The sequence below is a fragment of the Synchytrium microbalum genome (assembly GCF_006535985.1).
Source record: "Synchytrium microbalum strain JEL517 chromosome Unknown SmJEL517_scf0001, whole genome shotgun sequence".
Lineage (NCBI taxonomy): Eukaryota > Fungi > Chytridiomycota > Chytridiomycetes > Synchytriales > Synchytriaceae > Synchytrium > Synchytrium microbalum.
In genome coordinates, this window is record NW_022158350.1 from 1,499,657 (window position 1) to 1,520,067 (window position 20,411).

Here is a 20,411-nt window from a genome sequence, read left to right on the forward strand (position 1 = left end):
CCGAATGTGTTAAAAACCTGAGGATTATGTTGTAAATGTGCGTATGTTTAATGATGAGAAATCACGTTGTTGCTTTCAGAGCTTTGAGGCGAGCAGCCATGACCTTTTCTGCTGGTTCTTCTTCCACTTCGTCTGGTTCATCCTGCTTGACTGAACCTGCTTGTCCGAGAAGACCTGAAAACAAGGCGAGTGTCAGCCAAAAAAATTAGAAAGGTAGAATTAATCTCCATGGGCTGAGCAAATCTCATACCATCCGTCAATTCGAATAGAACCTTATCTACTATCTCATCCGATTCCTCTTCTATACCATCGTCATCACCCAGTTCAATCGCATCATTCATCATTTCTTCAATGATGCCAGCCTAATAAAAGTACGAGAAATCAGTGAGAATAGCGATATACGAAGGATCCATCTAGCCTGTTTTGCTTGTATATGGGTACGATACCTTCATCATCTCTCGTTGCATTTCCTCCATATTTTTACTTATTTCCGGCAGCTTGACCAGCTTATTTACAAGTTTCATCATTTCTGTACTCTTTTGTAAATGTCCAGCGACTTTGACCATAGCTGAAAAAAAAAAGAATCAACAACAATCACCGACAGTATAACTTGCCGCTCCAACACCACAACTCACCAACTTGCTGTTGTAACTGCATAACAACTGAATTCATCTGAGCTTTTGAAGTATACATTCTTTCTTTAGCCTTTCTTGCTCTCACAACTTCTTTGGCGAGGATTCGGCATGATGTGGTGTCATTTCGCTTTGCAGCTGCTTTAATATCTCGTTTGATTTTGGCTTCTTCAGTTTCGATGGAGCGTATGCGTTTATCTATTTCTCGTTCTTGGGAGCGCATGTCTGATCTCCATTTCCTGACCTGTAAAGTGAAATGTTGTTGGGTGATTAGTTTAAGTGTCGAGTTTTGGTACGATTGTTTGCAAGGAAGAGGCAACGAAGCGAATGCAGTAATGCGTACCTGTTCGTCGGGCGTTAGCCTCTTCCCTATGATCATATTCAGGAGGTCGGCCATGCTGTCTCCAAGTTTTGTGGGTAAGATTGTGACTGACTAGCCACGATCGAACTGCGAGATTACAAGCACCGACTCTGCAACGAAACAGAGAGAATCGCGTATGATAAGAAGAATCTGAATGTATTTGGCGTGTATTCGCGTTGAAAAATGGGTGAAGTACAAGAATCAACAACAAAAAAGCTGGAAACAGAGACATATCACGACCATCAGGTCATAGATCTCCATTGAATTTCTGAGCGTAACCGCATGGAAGGTTGATATCAGTCCCAGGAAAATGGATGAAGGTCACAACTTGGAAGAGCTTTACCTAATAGGTCAAGAGTGGTTTGTTAGATCCGTGTGGTTGTGATTCTCTCGTATACAGCTTTCGGCATCTTTTCCATGCATATCCGGTCAGCAGGCTGTACTTTTTCTCTTTAGGTACCATTAAGAAAGGAATTGACCACAGGCATCAGATTGATTGACTTCCTCCTCTTGCACCAAAACCTGATACAAGACGAAGAGATGACATCCCAATAGCACACACACATAAGAAGGCACATCAAAACCTGATGCACCAACTAGCCTCAACAACTCTAGCCGAGTTGTCAAAACCAGGTATGAGTGTGTCCTAACGGAATGTCAAACCAACACAATCACGGTAACCAATGATGGATTCCCCGCATCAGAACATGCGCATCAAGTCAGATTACGAGAGATGCCAGAAAACCCAGCAAGTCTCCATATCCTCGATGATGGGATGTTCAATGCTGATGTACTTCAATGAATGGATATAACTGTTGTCATCATCCCGACATGTGCATCCAATACAGTATATGCATTTAGGGCGAAGCTTACCTTGTTTGGTGTGAAGCCAGGCATGAAGCTCCAAGGCTCCGTAAATCGATGAGAGAAAAAAAACCTCAAATTCAATTTCCAACGTTCTTGAGTTGAACTTGACAGGCATCTACTTGACAGGCAGCACTTCCACGTGTCCATTCCATCATCGGCTTCAAGTTGACACTCCCTATCTCTCTCTGTTCCAATAGCTCGTGCAAATTGCAAATCTTCAAGTTGAACCAGCTGACTATTTAAGGGAACAACTAATAAGAGACAAAGGATGCAAATGTTGAGCACATTACGGATTGTCGTCCTCCTAGTAGGACTATGCACGTAAGTCACCCTGTCTTCCACCTCATACACTTGTTCCTTGCTAAAACATTCATACCTTGACACATTGCACTAAACGCTAACTCACATTATATTGCCAACCTAGGCCGACCATTGTGTTAAATGTCCTCCAGTTTGTTTCCTTGGCAATGATGCCATTTGCGCCAAAGACTACGGCTGCATTCAACTGTCTATGTGCTTGGTTTGTATGGAGAGTCCTACAAGAGATATTCGAACGTCTGGATCGGGCCAAAGTCACATTCAGTGGCGACCATGTAAGCCTGCTTTGATCTTGATGTTATCTTCCTGTAAAGTATAGTCATGCTCCTGTAGAACTTGCACTCACACCTCCGCCACGTAGCTCCCAGATGGTGAAAATGCTCTCATCATATCAAACCACGTCGGCTTCTCGGACTTCTGTATGCATCATTGTCACTTCCTTGTGCACATACGATACTCATCGATCATCTACTTTTGCAGTTCTGATACATACTCAAGCATACCGAAGAAAAATGTTGGGAAACTGCAAGTACTTTGCCAAAGACTCTCTCAAATGGGTATGAATGCAAGATTTTATTCATATTGTATCGAGCCAACTCAATCTAATCTTCATAGATACCTTTGTTTGGCTGGGGTATGCTGCTGTAACAGCCCTCTGAAACCCTACCAACAACCCATATACTAAATATGTCTCACGCATTAGGAATGTGGGCTATGGGAATGCCATTCATGGCTAGGAATTGGTTGTCGGACTCTAAAACAATTGCCAAGGTCTTTGCAAACATTAAAGACTTGGAATTACCCGTTTGGCTGATTTCGTATTTGGAGGGTACGAGATTCACTGCTGAGAAGGTGCCTGAAGTAAGTACAGATTGGGAAGCATCATGAGTTGGCAGTCATGATTTTTGGGCGGTAATTGACACGTATTTCAACTATAGAGTCACGCCTTTGCAAAAGACAAGGGCCTACCACAGCTAGATCGAGTCCTTTTACCGAGAACTAAAGGATTTATTGCTACTGTTAATGTTAGTCATCATCTCTGTGGAATACATTTACCAACAAGTTGCTGATATTATATTTTTGTGTAATAGGCTTTCAGAAAAAGTCATGTCAAACACGTATATGACTTTACCATCGTGTACAAACACGTCACAAAAGGGTTACAACATTCTCCAAGTCTCCTAAGAGTCTTCGCAGGTTCTCTAGACCGAGAATACAAGTTTCATGTGCATGTGAAGAGATATGCCTTAGATTCACTGGTAAGCAGAAGCAGGAGTTTCATGTTTGTTTTGTTGCTGCCGGTTTCACCTGCATTCTTGTGAGCAAAACGTAAGCGTTCTAACCCTATCAATCAACTCTTGTAGCCGACTGATCCTGAAAAACTGACACAATGGGCTATGGAACGATACCAAGAGAAAGATGTCCTTTTAAAGGGCATGGCTGAATCATGGACTGACAAATTAACGCTGAGGGTTGATACATGGCCTACGGACTTGGTTAGTACATAGTTAATTAAAAGTAGTTAGTTAATTAGAACGTTTAGAGGGAGTAAAATATACAACATTTATCATTTTCAAATTGGAGCAGGTCTGTTTTTTGTTGTTGTATCAGGATGGGTTTCAAAATGATGCATTTGTAGCTCCGATCGTATCTGCTTGACGTGCCGTTGCCAACGATTTAACATTGTGGAGCCCATTTCAACCATTGTTTGCATAGTAGATTCTATTTTAACGGACAAAAAACACGATATTTGAGGGTCCATCATTAAACTCGTCAGGTATGCATGGTGTTGTGATGCGACTGACCTCAAAGTTTATGTGGCTAGAGAAAGATCTTGACATCTTGAATGCGAAAACAAAATCAAGTAAGGTCAATGACAACAGATCACAGAAAACATCTGTCCAACTGTTTCCAAGGCAGCCATAGAGTTATGATGTGGTACTCAATGTATTGAATTTCAACACACAGCGTGGCGATGCCCATCAAAACCCAATTTGATAAACAGTACAACACAGTTTGGGCCATGTGGGCCATGGCGTCCTTCCTACGAGCCGATAGAGAGGTTGTTTGTGACCCATGAAGAAACTGCTTGGTATTATTGAAATTTAGGCAAAGCGGGTGGCACCCAAGTAATGCCATAAAAGAAAACCTGTCGTCAACCCATCATTGATACTAGCGACAATTCAATGAGGGTGCTGCATGTCCATCCTCGATTTGAGCAGATGTTTAAATCACCAAGTTTAAGCAGATGTTGAAATCACTAAGTCTCCACTCACTAGCTTCTCGTTCCCCACAGGGAAAATGGGCATAGGATGTAAATGCCCTCAATGTTCCTGAAGACATGCCAACACATGCGGTATGGCGAATCAGTTTTGTCAAAAAGTCTGTTCTGAGCTACGGATGATACAACCTGCACCAAGATTTCCCGATGTCAGTTAGACCGAATATGGGCGTTACACACCAAAAATGCTTCAAACGAGATTTGAACTCGTGTCGCATCGAAATTAACCAGTTATGGAATGGCAACGATGCATGATACCCCTACACCATTGAAGCGTTGAAGATGTGCGTTTCATGTTCAATTAAAGGTGCACAGCAAGGTCACGGAGATCTCAAAGTAGCAAAATCAGGATGCCATATCTCGGAAATTGACCTCGCAATGCTTTGTGCTCATTTCGTTAACTCAATACGAGTAGCCCGTGTTCTTAGTGAGGAAGTGTTTTGGATTGAATATTACTTATTCCACTTCACACCGAAGCGAAGATGGAAGGCTGATGCTGAAGTGGGTTCATCACTTGGTTTCAAAAGAGGAACATCTACGGAGGAAATGCAGTGAGTGGAAATTCCGAGCTAATCCCGGATGACTAAATTTATGATTACGACAGCACCTATCCTCGATATGAAAGAATCGTACGTATTGCACTAAAATACGAAGCTTGCTCTCGAGAGGGTCTCCTCGTAGCGATTCGGTCTTGCGAGAGGCATAAACCTCCGGCATTTCAATAAGCGAGGAGAAGGTGAGCAGGCGCAACAAAGATGGCATTGTTATTTCTAATACCCAGCAACCCACCCAAACGTCGAAAACAATAAACGAGAGTCGTAGAGCTTGAAAATATTGAAATCGGTGTATATGACAATGTGTCCTCTAAAGCAGCTAGTGAATGGCTGGCATGTGAATAGCGTGGCCAACTTTGGGAACGTTTCAATCGAGCGATTTCTTGGCCCCCACGCGGTGGCTTCTACTTCTAGCACCGTTCAGGCCAATCCCATGTGAAGCTTCTAAGAAACGAATACGTGAGCGCAAGTGTAACGAAATTTAGTGTTAGGACTGTAGCAGCTTGCAACTAAATGTCCAAGTAGAATCTTGAATGTTTAGCCCCTCGTAACAGCTCGTACGCACATCTTCTCAGAGCATCAGCAGATCGCCATTGATAGAAGCACCACAAATTGCTGATTGGATAGACATGATTCTCTCCTGGAACGACCAAAATACGAAATAGCGTCCATCTGCAGATTTTGTCCAACAGCGTAAATCTGATGAGTTCCGACTGGTTCACAAATACTGTATGAGCAATTCATCGATGGATTCGATTGGTTAAAGTCCTTTTACGCCGTTTTGGTGTCTGTCTCAGGTCCAACTCTCCTCGAATCCATTTTTCCATTCCAAACATCCAATCCAACAAGCAAGCGCTAGAGGATTGGACAGACGGTCTGTAGGAGCAAGATCCAGACCTCCAGACCACTGTAGGTACGTATTCAGAGCATGGCATTTTGATGAAAGCATGGGTTGATACTGTTTTTGCACTTGCCGTCAAAATCACTCACATCCTTGTTTTGGTTTGTGCAGCTCAGGCCAGTACTACAAGGTCAATAAGGCCGCAATCTAAGGAGGATAACCGAACCGTTCATTGCCCATCCACATCTCTGCCTGTCGTATCTTTTCCGGTAAGATATTGACATCAAGTGTTCAACCAAGTGCCCTTTGCCTAAAACTGGATGGATCTAGGACTATGACCCTCCCAACGTCAGCAGCAGGGCAACTGTAAGTAGTACCCATACGCACGAGATGAGCTGCTCATCGTGCCATAAACACTCTTCCGCCTCGTGAGCTCGTCCATTGACGGAAAGACCGAGGTTGGTGACATGGGTAAGGACTCTCTCGGCTCTGCTGAGATTAAATGACCTTGTCAAGCGAGGAGGCGTTAAAGCATAGAGGGGATCCACGTTGACGTGGTTGGTAGCTATACAGTAGGTAATGCTGCCATAGCCGGTCCCAAGCCCGGGTTGAGAAATGCAGAGGGCCTTTACGTATCAATTTTGGACAGAGGTTTTCAATGAAATTGAACAATCTACAAGACGTATCTATTGTCTATTAGAGATTACACGTTGGAAGTGGCTTCCCAAAGAGTAAGAAATTTGGTAATTTTGGAAGGTCGGCGGCGTAAACATGCATTCGAGGCCAAACCTTACAGATTCAGATTTGTATTGCCGTCGCGTGTCGGCCGCGATTCCCTTCTTCTCATCATAATTTCTGCTCTGATCGATCAAGCGACTGTGCAAACACACCAAACACCTAATTGGACAATGTTGGCAACTGAGACCCCATCAATAGGAACATCTCCAATAAAAGCATCATCGAAAATGCCGACTAGTACCGTATACACGATTGGAGCTCGAGGATTGAAGCTGAATACAGCAGAGGATGCACAGGAACTGATTGCAGAAATGAACCAAATCCAGAATTTGAGCGAAGTAGTCTTTAGTGGGAATACCGTAGGAGTCGAGGCTGGAAGAGCATTTGCTGCTGCTCTGAAAGATAAGATATTAATCCAGGTATGTTATAGCTGTCTTCCCGTCTAATTGCTGTGAATTTCAATCGACATTAAAAAATCAAACCCCACATTTTTTGCTAATTACTACGTTCTAATCTTTTGTAGAAAGTAAATCTATCCGACATGTTTACTGGCCGATTACGTGAAGAGATCCCATTGGTATTGGATGCTTTTGCCGAAGCACTGGAAGATAAAGAGCACCTTGTTGAAGTCGACATGTCTGACAATGCTTTTGGTCCTGCTGGTGCCAAACCTTTGATGAGACTCTTATCCAATAATCGACATATACAAGTATTACGCTTCAACAATAATGGATTGGGTATGTGGTTATGTCCAATGTCTTTTTGCTTTATTGACTTGGCAGCTCATCTTCACCAAATCGCTAGGTATTGAAGGAGGACGATTGATCGCATCAGCTCTGCTAGAAGCCCAAGAAACGAATGTCAAGGAAGGCAAAACATCATCTCTTCGAGTCTTTATCGCAGGTCGCAATCGTCTCGAATCAAAGGGCGCAGAACACCTCTCAAAAGTATTTGCTGCTCATGCCAGCTTGACAGAAATACGTATGCCACAAAACTCGATACGTCCCGAAGGAATTGAAATACTCGCATCAGCACTCGCACATTGCACCCAACTCGAAACCTTGGATTTACAAGATAATACATTTACAGATACAGGATCAATGGCTCTCGCAAAAGCGCTACCCGTATTCACCAATAACTTACGACATTTGAACATCGGTGACTGTCTACTTGGTATAAAAGGATCAGCTGCTATTATAAAAGCATTGACACCAGGCCACGAATTACTCGAACGTGTGAATCTCGCATTTGGGGAAATTGATACAGCTGGTGCTGCACTTATACCCGATATGATTACCAATAAAAAGAGTCTTGCCATGCTGGAACTGAATGGAAACGCATTTGATGCTGAATCAAGTGTCGTTCAACATATAAAGGATATATTGAGGTCTCATGATCATCCTGATGCTCTTGACGAGCTGGATGATATGGATTATGAAGAGGACGAGGAAGAAGATAAGGAGGAGGAGGAAGAAGAAAAGGAACCTGAAGCTGATCAGGATGATGAGGTGGATGCATTAGCTAACAAGTTGTCTGGCAAACTTGAAATTGAATAAGCAGGTCAAGAGAGGACATAGCTTGTGTTGCAAAAGAGAATATAAAGTAAGGATTTAGCGGACTATAATGGAAGTAGAACCACCAAACTTGTTATAAAATATTTAGACTTTTTAAATCATTCAGTGCACTTGTCTCGCAGACTTTTTTCGTTTTTCGTTGATTGTTGATTGGAAGCGTGGACTTGGCAATTGAAAATCATGCTCTGCACATGTTCTGGTTTAGGGATCGAGTATGAACGCCTTCAATCATTCGCAGCTTCCAAAAAACACGAAGTAATGGAGGAAACCAAAGAAGCAGTCCAACCAGAGACATCATATCAAGATGCGTTCATGAAACAATTGAAATTAGATGCAGTAAGCTACCCTGCGCCATCAGAATCCCCAAAATCGTCAACTGAAAGTCAAAATAATTTTGATAGATCGCACAACGAATAGACAATGAGAAATACCTACGAGCACATCCAGAAATAAGGCATATCATACAAGTAACAACAAAACATGCATGCTCATGCCTTAGATCTATCGTTTCGTGGTTAAGATCAACGACATTAACGTTTGCATTTTTCGTAGTATGTTTTGCATCAAATACTGCTCAAGCAACCAACCAATGTGCAAGAGTTCACGTCAGGTATTCTTGTTATTGCAAGCATTTGTTTCCCCGTCACAGTGTTGACGTTTTTTTTTTTCTCATAGACCTCTTTGTTGACCCAGACTTGAAAACCAAAGTTCAAGATTACAACAAGGAAAAGGAAGCGATTCCAACTTCATCTTCCTGGTAGAAACTCCCTCTGTACTAAGTAGTAAATAATTACTATCTCGGACTATATACTATATATCTATTTTGCCAATTCTCTGTTGTAGTGTTCCTTTTACTTCACAAAAGCATATCTACATTCTCGCTATATCTTTCTCGTTTACAATGCTTTTTTAGAAAGATGTTGGCAATTCAGATATGTTGGCCCCAAGCTCTTCCCATATACTTGACATTTGCTGACTGTACTTCACCTGATCTCGAACATAGTTTTGATATAGACCAGAGACAAATCCTTTTCTAGCATGATAACATGTCATTTCTTGCCAGCATGCGAAACGTATGAAATCAATCTTGTGCGACTGCCATTCAAGCTCATGACGATCCTAATTAGGAGAAGGGAGGGATTCATGAGAGGGAAAAAGGCAAACTCCGACAATACGGACTTATTACCTGAATGATACAGTTCTCCAACCTCTCAACTTCCTTCTGCTGTCCTCCTTTTGATGCAAGATCTTTTGCTTTGGTATCGTTCTGTGTCATGCGTTTCTTGAGGGCATCAATAGCTGCATGTTGTGCAATGATCGCCTTGTCACGTCGTTGAAACAATTCCTGTGTCAACGAACAAAAAACTATTGAGTTGATTAGATCGTACCGACTTCAATCGTTGACTACCTGCAACGATATGAGCAAATCTCGATGAGCTTTCAGGCTCTCGAGCACCCCATCAAAGGTGCTGGACGCTTCTTCTTCCATGAGGCGTGATATTTTCTGTAAGCCTCCAGCGATGTGAGAAAATCCATGATTGATTTGAGGACCTAAAATGGAGAGATTGTAAACGTCGATGGCAACAAAGTTGGTGGTTTTGTGATCGTACAGTTGAAACACTCTGGTTCTTGACAATCTGGCTTCTCAGTCAATGCACTATTATCAATAGAAATTGTCAGTAAGGTCACAATTACGAATACTAGAGAGTTGAAATCTCACTTGAGCACAAATCCAAATCTCATAAAGTCCTGGGAGGATCCTGCAAAAAAAGGTATAAAATCTTAGATTGATTTGAAAGTTGGCAGCCGAATTCAACAAGATCATACCATCTGCCCTTCTCGATATCTTTTCCATAAGCGTGCATAACTCCTTATACTGATCACTCAGAAAATCCAGATTGCCCTTCAAACTAGCCAATCGGTCATCCAAGTCAGAAGGTAGCGAGTCCATTTCTGCTGGACCGAAATCTGCATCGACATATTCTTCATCAATAGGCAGATTGTGTCCCTTTTTATACGTGGCAATATCTGATCCATATTGTAGGAATGCTCCAACTGTTACATCTTCCTTCAACACAGGATGGTTAACTATGAAGGTTGAAAAGCGAGCTAGACCTCTACGTCGGCGTTCAAGGAAGGCTTCGTCTGATTGAGCATTGACTTTTTTGGGAGGGAGACTTGGTACTATCGACGAGATGACGTAAGACCTTGAAGCTCGAAAGGGCGTTCGTGTGAACTATGGTAAAGCTTTTTGAGCTTACATGATCGAAATGCGTACCGCTTGCTGAGAACGTCTAGCAGCCATACGAAGTCCGAGTACCGTCGAAGCACGCGTGCAGGTGGTAGCTTTGAGTTCAAAAATTTTGAGTGCCATGTCATGACTCAGAGGTAGAAAAGCTTACGGCCCTTACCGAACATTCAACAACATATTGCACATGCTTGAAAACCACACCACCCTTCTCAGGAGCCGTCATGACCTAACATGTTGTACCATTGTTATCAGCATTGCTTCCAACAGCTACAACAAAATCAAGTTGGTACCTTGACTGGATACGCCGTTGCAACATAATTCGTCAAATCAGGCAACTTTGTACTCTTCACATGTGGTCTCTGAGGAGGAGTCTCAGCAAACGACACACCACCAAACTCGACATGCCTTTGATTATGTGATGGAGGTGAACTTGGAACATATCCTTCGGTTTCTGAGACAGATACAGGTTTACTAGCTATTAAAGCTTGTTTCCTGGCAGGAGTAGCTCCCTGATGACTCCATGGATCGTCTGATTCGATTGATGAAGATGGGCCTGTGGATGTAGACGATGGTGAAGTGTCGTCTGTTGTATGATTATTGCTGTGTTTTGTCGATGGTCGTTCAAACATGTTTGATGATGATAAGTGTGCGGATATGAGATCATCATCGGCTGTCATGCTAGCGGCCAGGTCCACCGTTCTAGTTTCTACAAAACCCAAGAGGTGTTAAGATGTGTTTTAAACAGATGAAGCCAGTTGATGCCAGCACAGAAAGGATCTGAAAGTAAAGCGAGTAGACTTACGAGATACCGATACTGGAGAATGAGCATTTGAATTCGTAGTGGACCCTGTATTCCATGGATCGACAGAACTGGAAATCCTCCTTTGAGCAAATGCCTTTGCGAAATCATCATTGCCTGCCAACGGGCCGAAATCTTCTGACATTTACAGAGCTGCGTAGTCCTCGTAAAATATGTAAAATCCCAAGCTCTCTGCCGTTCTGTGCTTTCGAAGTAGAATGCTTGTTGTGCGAAAACAGTGCTTCGATTTTCGAAGTGTTCGCGTTCTCACGCGATGTACAAGTATTAAAAAATCAATTTTTTACAATCAAGAACTTGGATCTAGTTTTAGCTCTTTAAGCTCAATGCAGCTTGACAAATTTTTCAGGTCGTTGACCAACTCCTCCAAACTCATCAAACACGATGCCACATATCGTGTTGGCCAATAGGTCACAATTGACTTGTGTGTCTGCTTCCGCGTAAACGCGTACCACATCTTCAGTTCCAGATGGTCTATGATTGTTGAAGTTCGTATTGGAACGTTGGAAGACATCATCCAGAGGCAAGTAACCGCTTTCACGTACCTGACAAACGAGCGCCCACTAGGGAACTTGGCCACTTGCTCATTGATCTTGGCTTGTAATCCATCCGGCTTTTCTAATTCAGTATCAGCGTTGATTGCAACAAACGCCAATCGATTCGAGACCTAAGAAGGCGACAAAAGAAAAATGAGGGTAAATCATTATCAGAATGGACATCACTAATTGTCCCACCTTGACTTTCTCTTGTCTACTTGGCAAATCAGTGTATCCAGCATCCCAGTCTGAAGGTGACCAATTCTTGCATGCAAGAATAGCTTCAACCATCAACATATCTGACAGCGCATCACCAACTGTTTGGTTGATGAGATCAGTCAAGGCTACCAATGTATCCAACGCATCCTGTGCTTCAGTGGTAGATCTAGAAAGTGATGGATAATCAGTGAAAACGTCTCCGTACTATCGGCACGCATTTACCCCTTTGAAGATTTGAATGCGCGTATAGCTTCACGACTGAATAGAACAGTGCCGTGGCCATTTGCTTCAAAGTAGACTCCTACATCGAAATGTTCTGCCTCGTGATGCAGATATTTCACACCAGTTGGAGTAAAGACGACAGGTACATTCTATTGTTGAAATATAGCATTTTCAGTTTTTTTTGCACCAAAGTCCAAATAAAAATGGATGACTACGAGAACAACAAATACTCACCAACGTGTTCTTGACATATGTTGTAGAGCTGCCATTAGCATATGCAGTTTGCACCAATCCAACATGAACTTCAGAGACACTTGAATCACTTCGAGTGACTTTGACGCTCGACTTTCGAACCAAGTCCATAATGAATCCTGCAGCCAAAGTAGCAATCTTGTCACCATCAAGAAGCCTGAAAATGTCATCTATAAATGGACATGTATGTCATGTGTGATGCGATAAAAGCGGCAGTCCAAAGAATGCCTGCTATGCTATGCTACCTTGACTCTTGTAGTAGTAAACAATACGATCAGCATCACCGTCCAGAGAGCAATACCGTTCACCAACTTTCAAATCAAGGCCAACAGGTGGCTTTTGTCCTACTTTTACATAATCGGCACCACAATCGTGATTCAGTGTTCCAGGGACATAAACAGCATCGTTGACGAGGTTGACATTGAGATGTTGTGTGCCAATGACGTCGATGAGCTTTTTCATCATTGGAGCACCAACTCCGTTTGCTGCATCTACCGTCACTTGTGTTTTTGGTGCGTTCTTGTCCTGTTGGCCAAAACACCGTTTGCCAATATCGCCACATCACTGGAACGGACAGAATATTCCACATACCACAATACGCTTGTATGCCTCAGATAGCTTTGCAAAGTAGCCCTCTTCAGTAGGTTCACCATAAGCATCGGGAGTTCCAGCCGTGTTCAAGCATCGAGTCAGGTAGTGAAGTTGAGGGGTGGTTTTCAATCCAGCTTGAATGAGTTCGCCACCCAAAGCGTCTACTCCATCTTGAAGTGAAGCTAACAGAACAGGACAGCTTGGTCTGAATTGACGAAAGAGGTTAAGGTCAACGCGACTTGTAATTGGCTACTGGTGAAGCCTAGGTTTTTGGCACTCTGTACATACCGAGTATCATGACCGATGATAACACGAGCAAGAGTGGACATGGAGAGAGACTGACTTGTGACAATAGCATTGACGGCACTGATCAAGTCATCATCAGTAGCAGCGTTTGCAAGTTGAGTAGCGTAAACCTCCCAATCTTGAACCAACATTTCTCCCAAGGGTTCAACCAATTTGACACCATTATCCTGTAGCAAATATGGTAAGGAAACGTGAAGCATTCATAGATCAAAGATAGAACAGGCAAAGGCACTGACTTCTTCAGGGTTGTGAGAAGCGGTGACCATAACTCCAATGACGCGACCATGATGGAATTTGGACCTCAAAACAGCTAGTAAACCCACTCGAAACATGACTGAATCCAATTTATTGGCACTAATTTGGTGGTTTAAACAATCAGTTTATTGCTAGCAAATTCAATATCACGACAAATTCAACATTCGTTTGAATTGGACTTACTGCATGCGAAACCCAGCAGTTCCATAAGTGAATACGGTATTTGGTCGTGGATGCTTGTGCGATGCTGCTATGATCTTGGCTGAATCCATTTGATTCGAGGCAATTGGCATGTTTATTGATTGTCTTGTTGGAGGACGAAGATGGAGAGTGTACAGTCAAACAACGTGTTGGAAGAGTTTCTAGTCTATGATGATGGACCACTCGCTGACTACTTTAAAGGTACCTTTTGTCCTATGAACGTGATTTATACGTAGCGACCCAACAACATTGAACGTGATTATTTTAGCACTTCAAGAAGAGGATGCCCTCGTGTCTGCTAATGATCAATCTCATCCACAATCAATCTCATATTGGAGTCATGTAAATATCTTTGAAACATTACACATTTACGCCGCGCTTGTTGACACAATTCTCATCCATTACATAGCTGACCTTGCTTCAACCGTTTCTACTCAAATCCAACGATGGCTCTCGTTTGTCAGTGTTTGATGAGTGCATCGAGTACTTGATTTCAAACCCTCAAGATGCAATCTTGACACGATCAGCCTTACGATCAACAGTGGAGAGAACAGTTTCCAATCCATGGCTGATTCTTATAGTTGCGTCAAGCTTTCTTGCTCTCTTTCAAAAAGGATGGCTCTTTGGCATCGTTTCGGCGCTGTTCTTGGCCCTGGCAACTGTATGTAAACTGATCTATGTTTATGTCTGTGTCAACCTAACGACACTTCCATGCAGATTCGAATCTCCCACGTTTACATAAAAGAGCGCTTTATTTCGAATCTCAGGCTCTTTGCTGTCTCCATAAATCGCTTGGAAAAGATTACCTCAAAGGCTATTCGTCTTATTCAGGAAGCAGAGTTATTGGCTCGAGGTTATCGACTGTGAGAGAGAAAGTACTGCATAAGTTTTTGCTTGAATCATGAATCCAACAAAATACTCCATAACTTGCTTCAGATCGTCTCCAATGGCCCCAATATCCAACATTGAACAGAGCTTTAGAGTTTCTGCAAAACGGCTTCCTGGACTCAGAGTGCTGGTCAAGGAATCAATGCGGAACGTGTTAAACAAACTCTCTCAGCAAACTTATAAAGTCAATGATGCTGATGATTCGATTGCGTCACTTAAAGACCTCCAGTCACATTTTAAAGAAGTCCTCTTAGAGAGTATCGAAATCCTCCGGCGAATAGAGGAGAGTGTGTACATTCTTTTGCCATCTGGCATGTCACATGATTTTGTAGACTCCCAAGCTGATCTAATTGAACGTGAACTCAATCGCATACTTTGTAAGTTGATTTCTCATAAATTAGTTGTCCTTGGGCAAAAAGAAAACACCAATATGTTCTATCTCGATAGGCTTCGAGTCACCCAAACCGTCTTCTAAACCATCAACTGAACACTCCATGCAGTCTACTCCACTAAGCCGCTTCTTACGTGACGCAGATCTTAGTCTACACACAGCCAAAGCGCGATTGATGCTCTGCCATGAATCATGTAAACAGCATGATTGGATATCGGCTCGACAGGAGTATGAAGATGCTGGAAAAGAACTATCAACTCTACTTAAAGACTGGGAACTTGGTTACTCTATGATTCCCTGTGCTTCATCAGAGGAGATATCAGTTGCGACAACGGCTGTAAAAGAGGAGGAGGAGAACTGTAGATCCGATTTAACGGGAAATTCAGAGGACGACCCACTTTTGTTTGAAGGAGAAGCAGCCATTGTAGTGGATGTAGGTGTGAAGAGGCGTAGTAAGGTAAGTTGTAGAAGCAAACCAAATTCAGCTACTCATCAGCTGTATCCTAATTTCTTGGTGTTAGATGAAAATATCTGTCTCTGAGGAAAACTCGAAGATCCAAAAGGCTGGTGCTCTGGATCTACGGCAGCAGCTACTTTTAGTCGATGAACTGAATCATGTTATTTCACGACGCAAGAAACCCTCATAAGAATTCGTCGGACTGCATAATACGTGTAAATAGTGTGAGGTCGCGTAGAAAAAAATAAGTAAATAATACCTTAAATATCAGACGAGTAACGCTGACAAACCTTGAACTTGACAACTTTAAATATCACGATTGCAAATCGCCAACAATGTCTTTACGAAACATGGCCAGTAGACACTATACAGCACTACGAGCACTCATAAACGTATATCAAATCAACACAATCCAGCCCGTTAGAGCTCGATTTACCCCTCACCAAATCCGCATCACCACAAACCGATTCCACAACACATCGACCGACTCGTCCAAATCACATTCAGCCCATAATAAGAGCGAATGCTGGAGATGCCACACGCCATTAACAGCACCCTCCAAACTACATTGTGAAAAGACGATATGTGGTGTTGTACAGCCTGTACGAGATCAGTCGTATTTTGAGACGTTTGGACTCAAGGAAGGATTTGAGGTGCCATTACGGGATATGCATAGTACGTTTATTAAGCTACAGAGGAAGGTGCATCCTGATGGTGTGGTGGGGAGATCTGATGTAAGTTGAAGGACTGTGCTTCAAAACTGACTAGTGCCATTTGCTAACGCTTAATCCTCATTTCTTGATAGACCGAAAGATCATTTGCTGATGCTCAATCATCACAGCTCAACAAGGCTTATGAAGTGCTGAGGGATCCGTTGACGCGTGCCTTGTATATGGTATGTTGAACGATGGACCAAAAATGCCTGTATTCACGACTTCTAATTGAAGACCGACATCGATCTTTCTTTCACCTTGTCTAGCTAAATCTACACGGAATTCAAATATCGGAATCCGAATCCCTCACAAACCCAGACCTCCTCGCTGCCGTAATGGACATACGAGAAGACCTCGAATCAGCAGAAACAGATGATGAAGTCCTAAAGGTCAAAGCTGTCAACGACAAGAAAAGAATAAGAGCTGAATTCGGTTTACAGGATGCATTTGATAAAGGGGACTACCAAAAGGCGAGAGATTTGACGGTGGAATTACAATTTTGGGATAATATTGGCAAGGCTATTGAGGACTGGGTTCCTGGACAGAGAATTGAATTGAAGCATTAAAAGAGATGGTTTTGGTTGAATTGATATGAGGAATCCTTTATTTTATATAATGTATAATTTGTGCGTTTCTGTTTTACTATGCAAATGTATCAACAACCCCAGTATACCCATACTACAAGTCTTTACAAACATATTCTAAGTTGACACCCCAGTTCAATCGACTATGGGTTGATTTCAGAGAAGCTCCATGTTCCATCTTTTGACATTTCAAACAGTGTTCGCCTAGGCGGCATTTCCGACTGGTCGAGATGGTCTACTCGTGTTATCTTAAAGACCAAGAGAGCAAAGTTCTGTGAAATCGAGTGAAAGTTAGCAACTTGAAAGCAACTGGATCTAGTAGTCAGAAATGTAGAGAGTCACGTACGTCTAAAGCTGCATCATGCACCATACGAAGTTCTTCATCTCTCGAAAGCGGTATGCCGCTCGTGGACCCAATCATCCCTCCTAGATTATTTCGAGCGCCTTCCTTCCCATTATTCCCAGCAACACCAGGAGCTCCCATAATCGATGATTGTGGTGTCTTTGTCTCTGTAATTGCGTCGAGTTTGAGATATCGGAATCCAACGTCTACTGTGCTTATGAGATGCGAGAAGCGAGGTTTTGCAATTTCTCCTGGATTCGGCCAGGTGAAAGTGGACCTAAATCCTTGGTTCAACTTTTTCCATTGTCGTAGTCTTTCATTGTCCCAAAACTCGTCTGGATCTGAAGCGTCATCTGGCAGTTGAATCAATCTGTAGCAATAGATATACGATCAGTTTATGGAATCAAATCAATCTGATAGAACCATCAATCCGTACCTTGGTGGACGAAACCTTGAAGAAACCACATGGCTTGCAACAACGTTTATCTTTCCAGACAATATAAACACATCGTCTCCTCGCGATACATGGATCTCATGTGAAGGAGAGACCTTGCAGACTGCCATCAAATCGGCGTTCTTTACTTGTCCTGCAAAGAGTAAGATCCTGGGATCAGAAGCTAGTATGTCGAGTAAGACAACCTTGTTCATGCACGGAGATCCGTTTGCATTGCAAGACGCCATCAGGCAGTAGTCTATAAAAGTGAGAGATCAGTGAGTCTCTAACCTGTTTGTAAAAGCACCCAAAGGATAGGGTTATTTCACTGTAAAGCTGCGAAGATCTTCAAATTCAATGCAACATATGCGATATCTATCGTTGCCTCCAACATTTCTTGGTATGGTTCTCTCTCGTCCAAACAACCACTGAAATGTTGAGTCAGGAACTGTGACGTTCTGCAGGTAGCCTGATATTCGACTCTCCAGGATAGACCACCGATTACACTTTCAACGCACAAGATCGCCGGATCCTCTCTCTCCGTACTTCGAGGTTTCCTGGTCGAACCGGCACTCACCATTCTTGTCGTTTGCAGACGCAGTCTTTTGGGACACCGAATGCTTCAATAGATTAGCGAAAGGCGGATATTCATACATTTGCTGGACCTTCGTAGCCATTTCTTGACGTAATGGGGAAGTTCGTCTCGGCAGCCGTTTCACCTGTGTGATTGAGAAGATTGAAAGAACCTCCGTCGAAAAGTTTGTTTCTTTTCTTGACTACGGCGAGATATTTTAGACGTATCATTCTATGTAAAATTGTTCGCAACGTGCGGATCACGTCAAACAGCTTAACGCAAACACGCACATCACCAGCAAGGGACGCATTTGGTAAAACCTTGATCTACAGCGTTCGTGACGCTCTACTTGTAGTTTGGCACAAAAAGCATTACAAATATGTACATTCCTCTTCGTTCTCGTCGTTTGGCCTTTATTCTGCAGGAGGTTCTTCTCCTGCTGTAGGTGCTTCTCCTCCTTCAACCGGTTCACCACCTTCGGTCGGGGCTTCAGCAGGTGCTGCTGCTGCTAAAGCTTCAGCTTCAGCAGCAGCCTTAGCAGCTTCAGCCTCCTCTAGCTTCAAACGTTCCTCTTCCTCTTGGGCTGCTTTTAATGCTGCAGCTGCCTCTGCCTTTTCAGCTAGAACGACCAATGAAGCGCCATGTCAGTAAACGTTATCCTTTATCAAATCACCCAATGTGCGAGATCAACGACAAAGGAATTATAACACAAACCTTCTAATTGTTCCTTGTATTGCACAGCTTCCTCGCGTTCGTCAGGTGTGAATTCAATCTTGTCGAGCATAGTTAGGTTCTTCAGTCTCATGGCAACTTCCAAGCGGTAGTGTGAGTTCTCGGCAAGTGGAGTTTCAGACAATGTGAGTTTGGTCAATGCCGGTAGTACTGTGAGTTTGTCGAGTTCGTTAGGATCCGAAACGAGATTACCCCTATAAACAGCATGTATGTGAGCAAATTGAGGCAACGTTACAACCATATCCGTTTCATCTACCTCAGATTGAGACCAGTAAGGGCCACATTATTGGCTGAGAACCCGTCCAAGCGTGAGATCTTGTTGCCACGTAAATGCATGAACTCTAGTTTAGTGAGACTTTCCAAACCGACAATGGTGTCTATTTGATTTCCAGCCTAGAAGCGAAAAAAATGCAATTCAGTACCAAATACTCTCGTTGAATAAGACACGGTAATAGATCATACAAGGTAGAGTTTTTGCAACAGAGGTGCTCCAATACCACCGGTGTTGTTCAGCTTGTTGTTTCGAGCTTCCAAATGATAGAGTTGGGGGAAGTCAGGCAAACGTAGCTGTTCCAACTGATTGTCTGTTTAGAAATGTTTCAAGGACGGGTGAGGAACACTTGATTGGAATTGCCTTTCACACACACACAAGTTGCAACACACCATTCAGATTCAAGTAATGACAAAGAGGCCAGCTCTTTACATCAAAGGATTCGATCTTGTTTGAAGATAAATCTGCTCTTTGCAAGTATTTACGGGCGTCTAGATCAATGGGTACTGCTTTGACTTGGTTGTTCTTGACTTCCATGGTCAATAAATTATCCAAGGGACCAAGGGGCGCAATATTCTTTATGGCATTATCCGATAAATCCTAATGCGGTGAGTGCATCAGGATGGGAACAGCTACGGTATTTACATTCAATGCAATGGAACAAATGTTTGATATTACACACCACAAACTTTAGATGGTGAAAGTTCCTGAGTAGATCAATATCAGCGATGGATTTTGATCTACAATCTAGCTTTGTGTACGCGACAGACAATCCGTTCGAAGTACGAGAAAGATTCGAAAGACATCCAGCGATAATTTCAGAAGACAATGGTTCAGCAGCAGCAGCGACCGGTGCATTCTCGGTCTCTACAGGGGTATCGCCAGGAGCAGCTTCCACGTCTGCCATTCTGTTAGATCTCGATTTTGTATGGGAAGATTACAATCCAAGAATGATGTGAACATTAAACGATGTCGCCCAATCGTATGAGAACATTGCGTATTTGATCGCGATGATAATGTTATCCACCTTTCAATAAATGCGTTCGTCCTTGCTCGCGTTTTTCTGCAAACTCGTTCACATTCTCAAAGAGCAGAGCACTTACTGACCAGCATCAAATGAATGGTCAAGACAAGTAAAGCATAGTTCGATACGGTTGGGCAGTGGAAGTTTGCATCAAAGTAAGTCGAGTTACTAGAAGAAGACCATCA

General features: G+C 42.8%; 8 protein-coding genes across 8 annotated transcripts; 3 read left to right on the forward strand and 5 right to left on the reverse strand.

Moving 5' to 3' along the window:
- Positions 1-61: 61 nt before the first annotated feature.
- On the reverse strand, positions 62-1,029 carry SmJEL517_g00374 (uncharacterized protein; the record flags this gene model as incomplete). The annotated part of the gene is made up of 5 exons (XM_031166304.1): positions 62-174; positions 251-362; positions 447-568; positions 636-876; positions 976-1,029. 5 exons carry the CDS (start codon positions 1,027-1,029, stop codon positions 62-64), a joined length of 642 nt encoding a protein of 213 aa, XP_031027849.1.
- A 1,099-nt stretch (positions 1,030-2,128) lies between these two features.
- Positions 2,129-3,686, forward strand: SMI375 (1-acylglycerol-3-phosphate O-acyltransferase; the record flags this gene model as incomplete). The annotated part of the gene is made up of 9 exons (XM_031166305.1): positions 2,129-2,181; positions 2,285-2,453; positions 2,540-2,597; positions 2,659-2,735; positions 2,794-2,812; positions 2,882-3,039; positions 3,117-3,203; positions 3,270-3,437; positions 3,543-3,686. The coding sequence occupies 9 exons, from the start codon at positions 2,129-2,131 to the stop codon at positions 3,684-3,686; spliced, it is 933 nt and encodes a 310-aa protein (XP_031027848.1).
- Positions 3,687-6,762: 3,076 nt separating this feature from the next.
- Positions 6,763-8,148, forward strand: SmJEL517_g00376 (uncharacterized protein; the record flags this gene model as incomplete). The annotated part of the gene is made up of 3 exons (XM_031166306.1): positions 6,763-7,011; positions 7,116-7,329; positions 7,397-8,148. 3 exons carry the CDS (start codon positions 6,763-6,765, stop codon positions 8,146-8,148), a joined length of 1,215 nt encoding a protein of 404 aa, XP_031027864.1.
- A 927-nt stretch (positions 8,149-9,075) lies between these two features.
- SmJEL517_g00377 (uncharacterized protein) lies at positions 9,076-11,361 on the reverse strand (the record flags this gene model as incomplete). Its single annotated transcript, XM_031166307.1, has 10 exons — positions 9,076-9,285; positions 9,353-9,511; positions 9,575-9,717; positions 9,777-9,823; positions 9,887-9,926; positions 9,994-10,350; positions 10,428-10,512; positions 10,578-10,643; positions 10,708-11,123; positions 11,220-11,361. The coding sequence occupies 10 exons, from the start codon at positions 11,359-11,361 to the stop codon at positions 9,076-9,078; spliced, it is 1,665 nt and encodes a 554-aa protein (XP_031027850.1).
- A 196-nt stretch (positions 11,362-11,557) lies between these two features.
- On the reverse strand, positions 11,558-13,908 carry SmJEL517_g00378 (uncharacterized protein; the record flags this gene model as incomplete). The annotated part of the gene is made up of 10 exons (XM_031166308.1): positions 11,558-11,708; positions 11,780-11,901; positions 11,969-12,155; positions 12,212-12,360; positions 12,446-12,633; positions 12,709-12,988; positions 13,055-13,259; positions 13,343-13,527; positions 13,597-13,714; positions 13,799-13,908. 10 exons carry the CDS (start codon positions 13,906-13,908, stop codon positions 11,558-11,560), a joined length of 1,695 nt encoding a protein of 564 aa, XP_031027853.1.
- Positions 13,909-15,887: 1,979 nt separating this feature from the next.
- Positions 15,888-16,831, forward strand: SmJEL517_g00379 (uncharacterized protein; the record flags this gene model as incomplete). Its single annotated transcript, XM_031166309.1, has 3 exons — positions 15,888-16,286; positions 16,358-16,447; positions 16,532-16,831. The coding sequence occupies 3 exons, from the start codon at positions 15,888-15,890 to the stop codon at positions 16,829-16,831; spliced, it is 789 nt and encodes a 262-aa protein (XP_031027852.1).
- A 161-nt stretch (positions 16,832-16,992) lies between these two features.
- On the reverse strand, positions 16,993-18,302 carry SmJEL517_g00380 (uncharacterized protein; the record flags this gene model as incomplete). Its single annotated transcript, XM_031166310.1, has 4 exons — positions 16,993-17,121; positions 17,196-17,562; positions 17,629-17,884; positions 18,203-18,302. The coding sequence occupies 4 exons, from the start codon at positions 18,300-18,302 to the stop codon at positions 16,993-16,995; spliced, it is 852 nt and encodes a 283-aa protein (XP_031027961.1).
- Positions 18,303-18,612: 310 nt separating this feature from the next.
- SmJEL517_g00381 (uncharacterized protein) lies at positions 18,613-20,109 on the reverse strand (the record flags this gene model as incomplete). The annotated part of the gene is made up of 6 exons (XM_031166311.1): positions 18,613-18,818; positions 18,914-19,125; positions 19,188-19,324; positions 19,394-19,515; positions 19,595-19,802; positions 19,885-20,109. The coding sequence occupies 6 exons, from the start codon at positions 20,107-20,109 to the stop codon at positions 18,613-18,615; spliced, it is 1,110 nt and encodes a 369-aa protein (XP_031027962.1).
- Between the last annotated feature and the right edge of the window lie 302 nt (positions 20,110-20,411).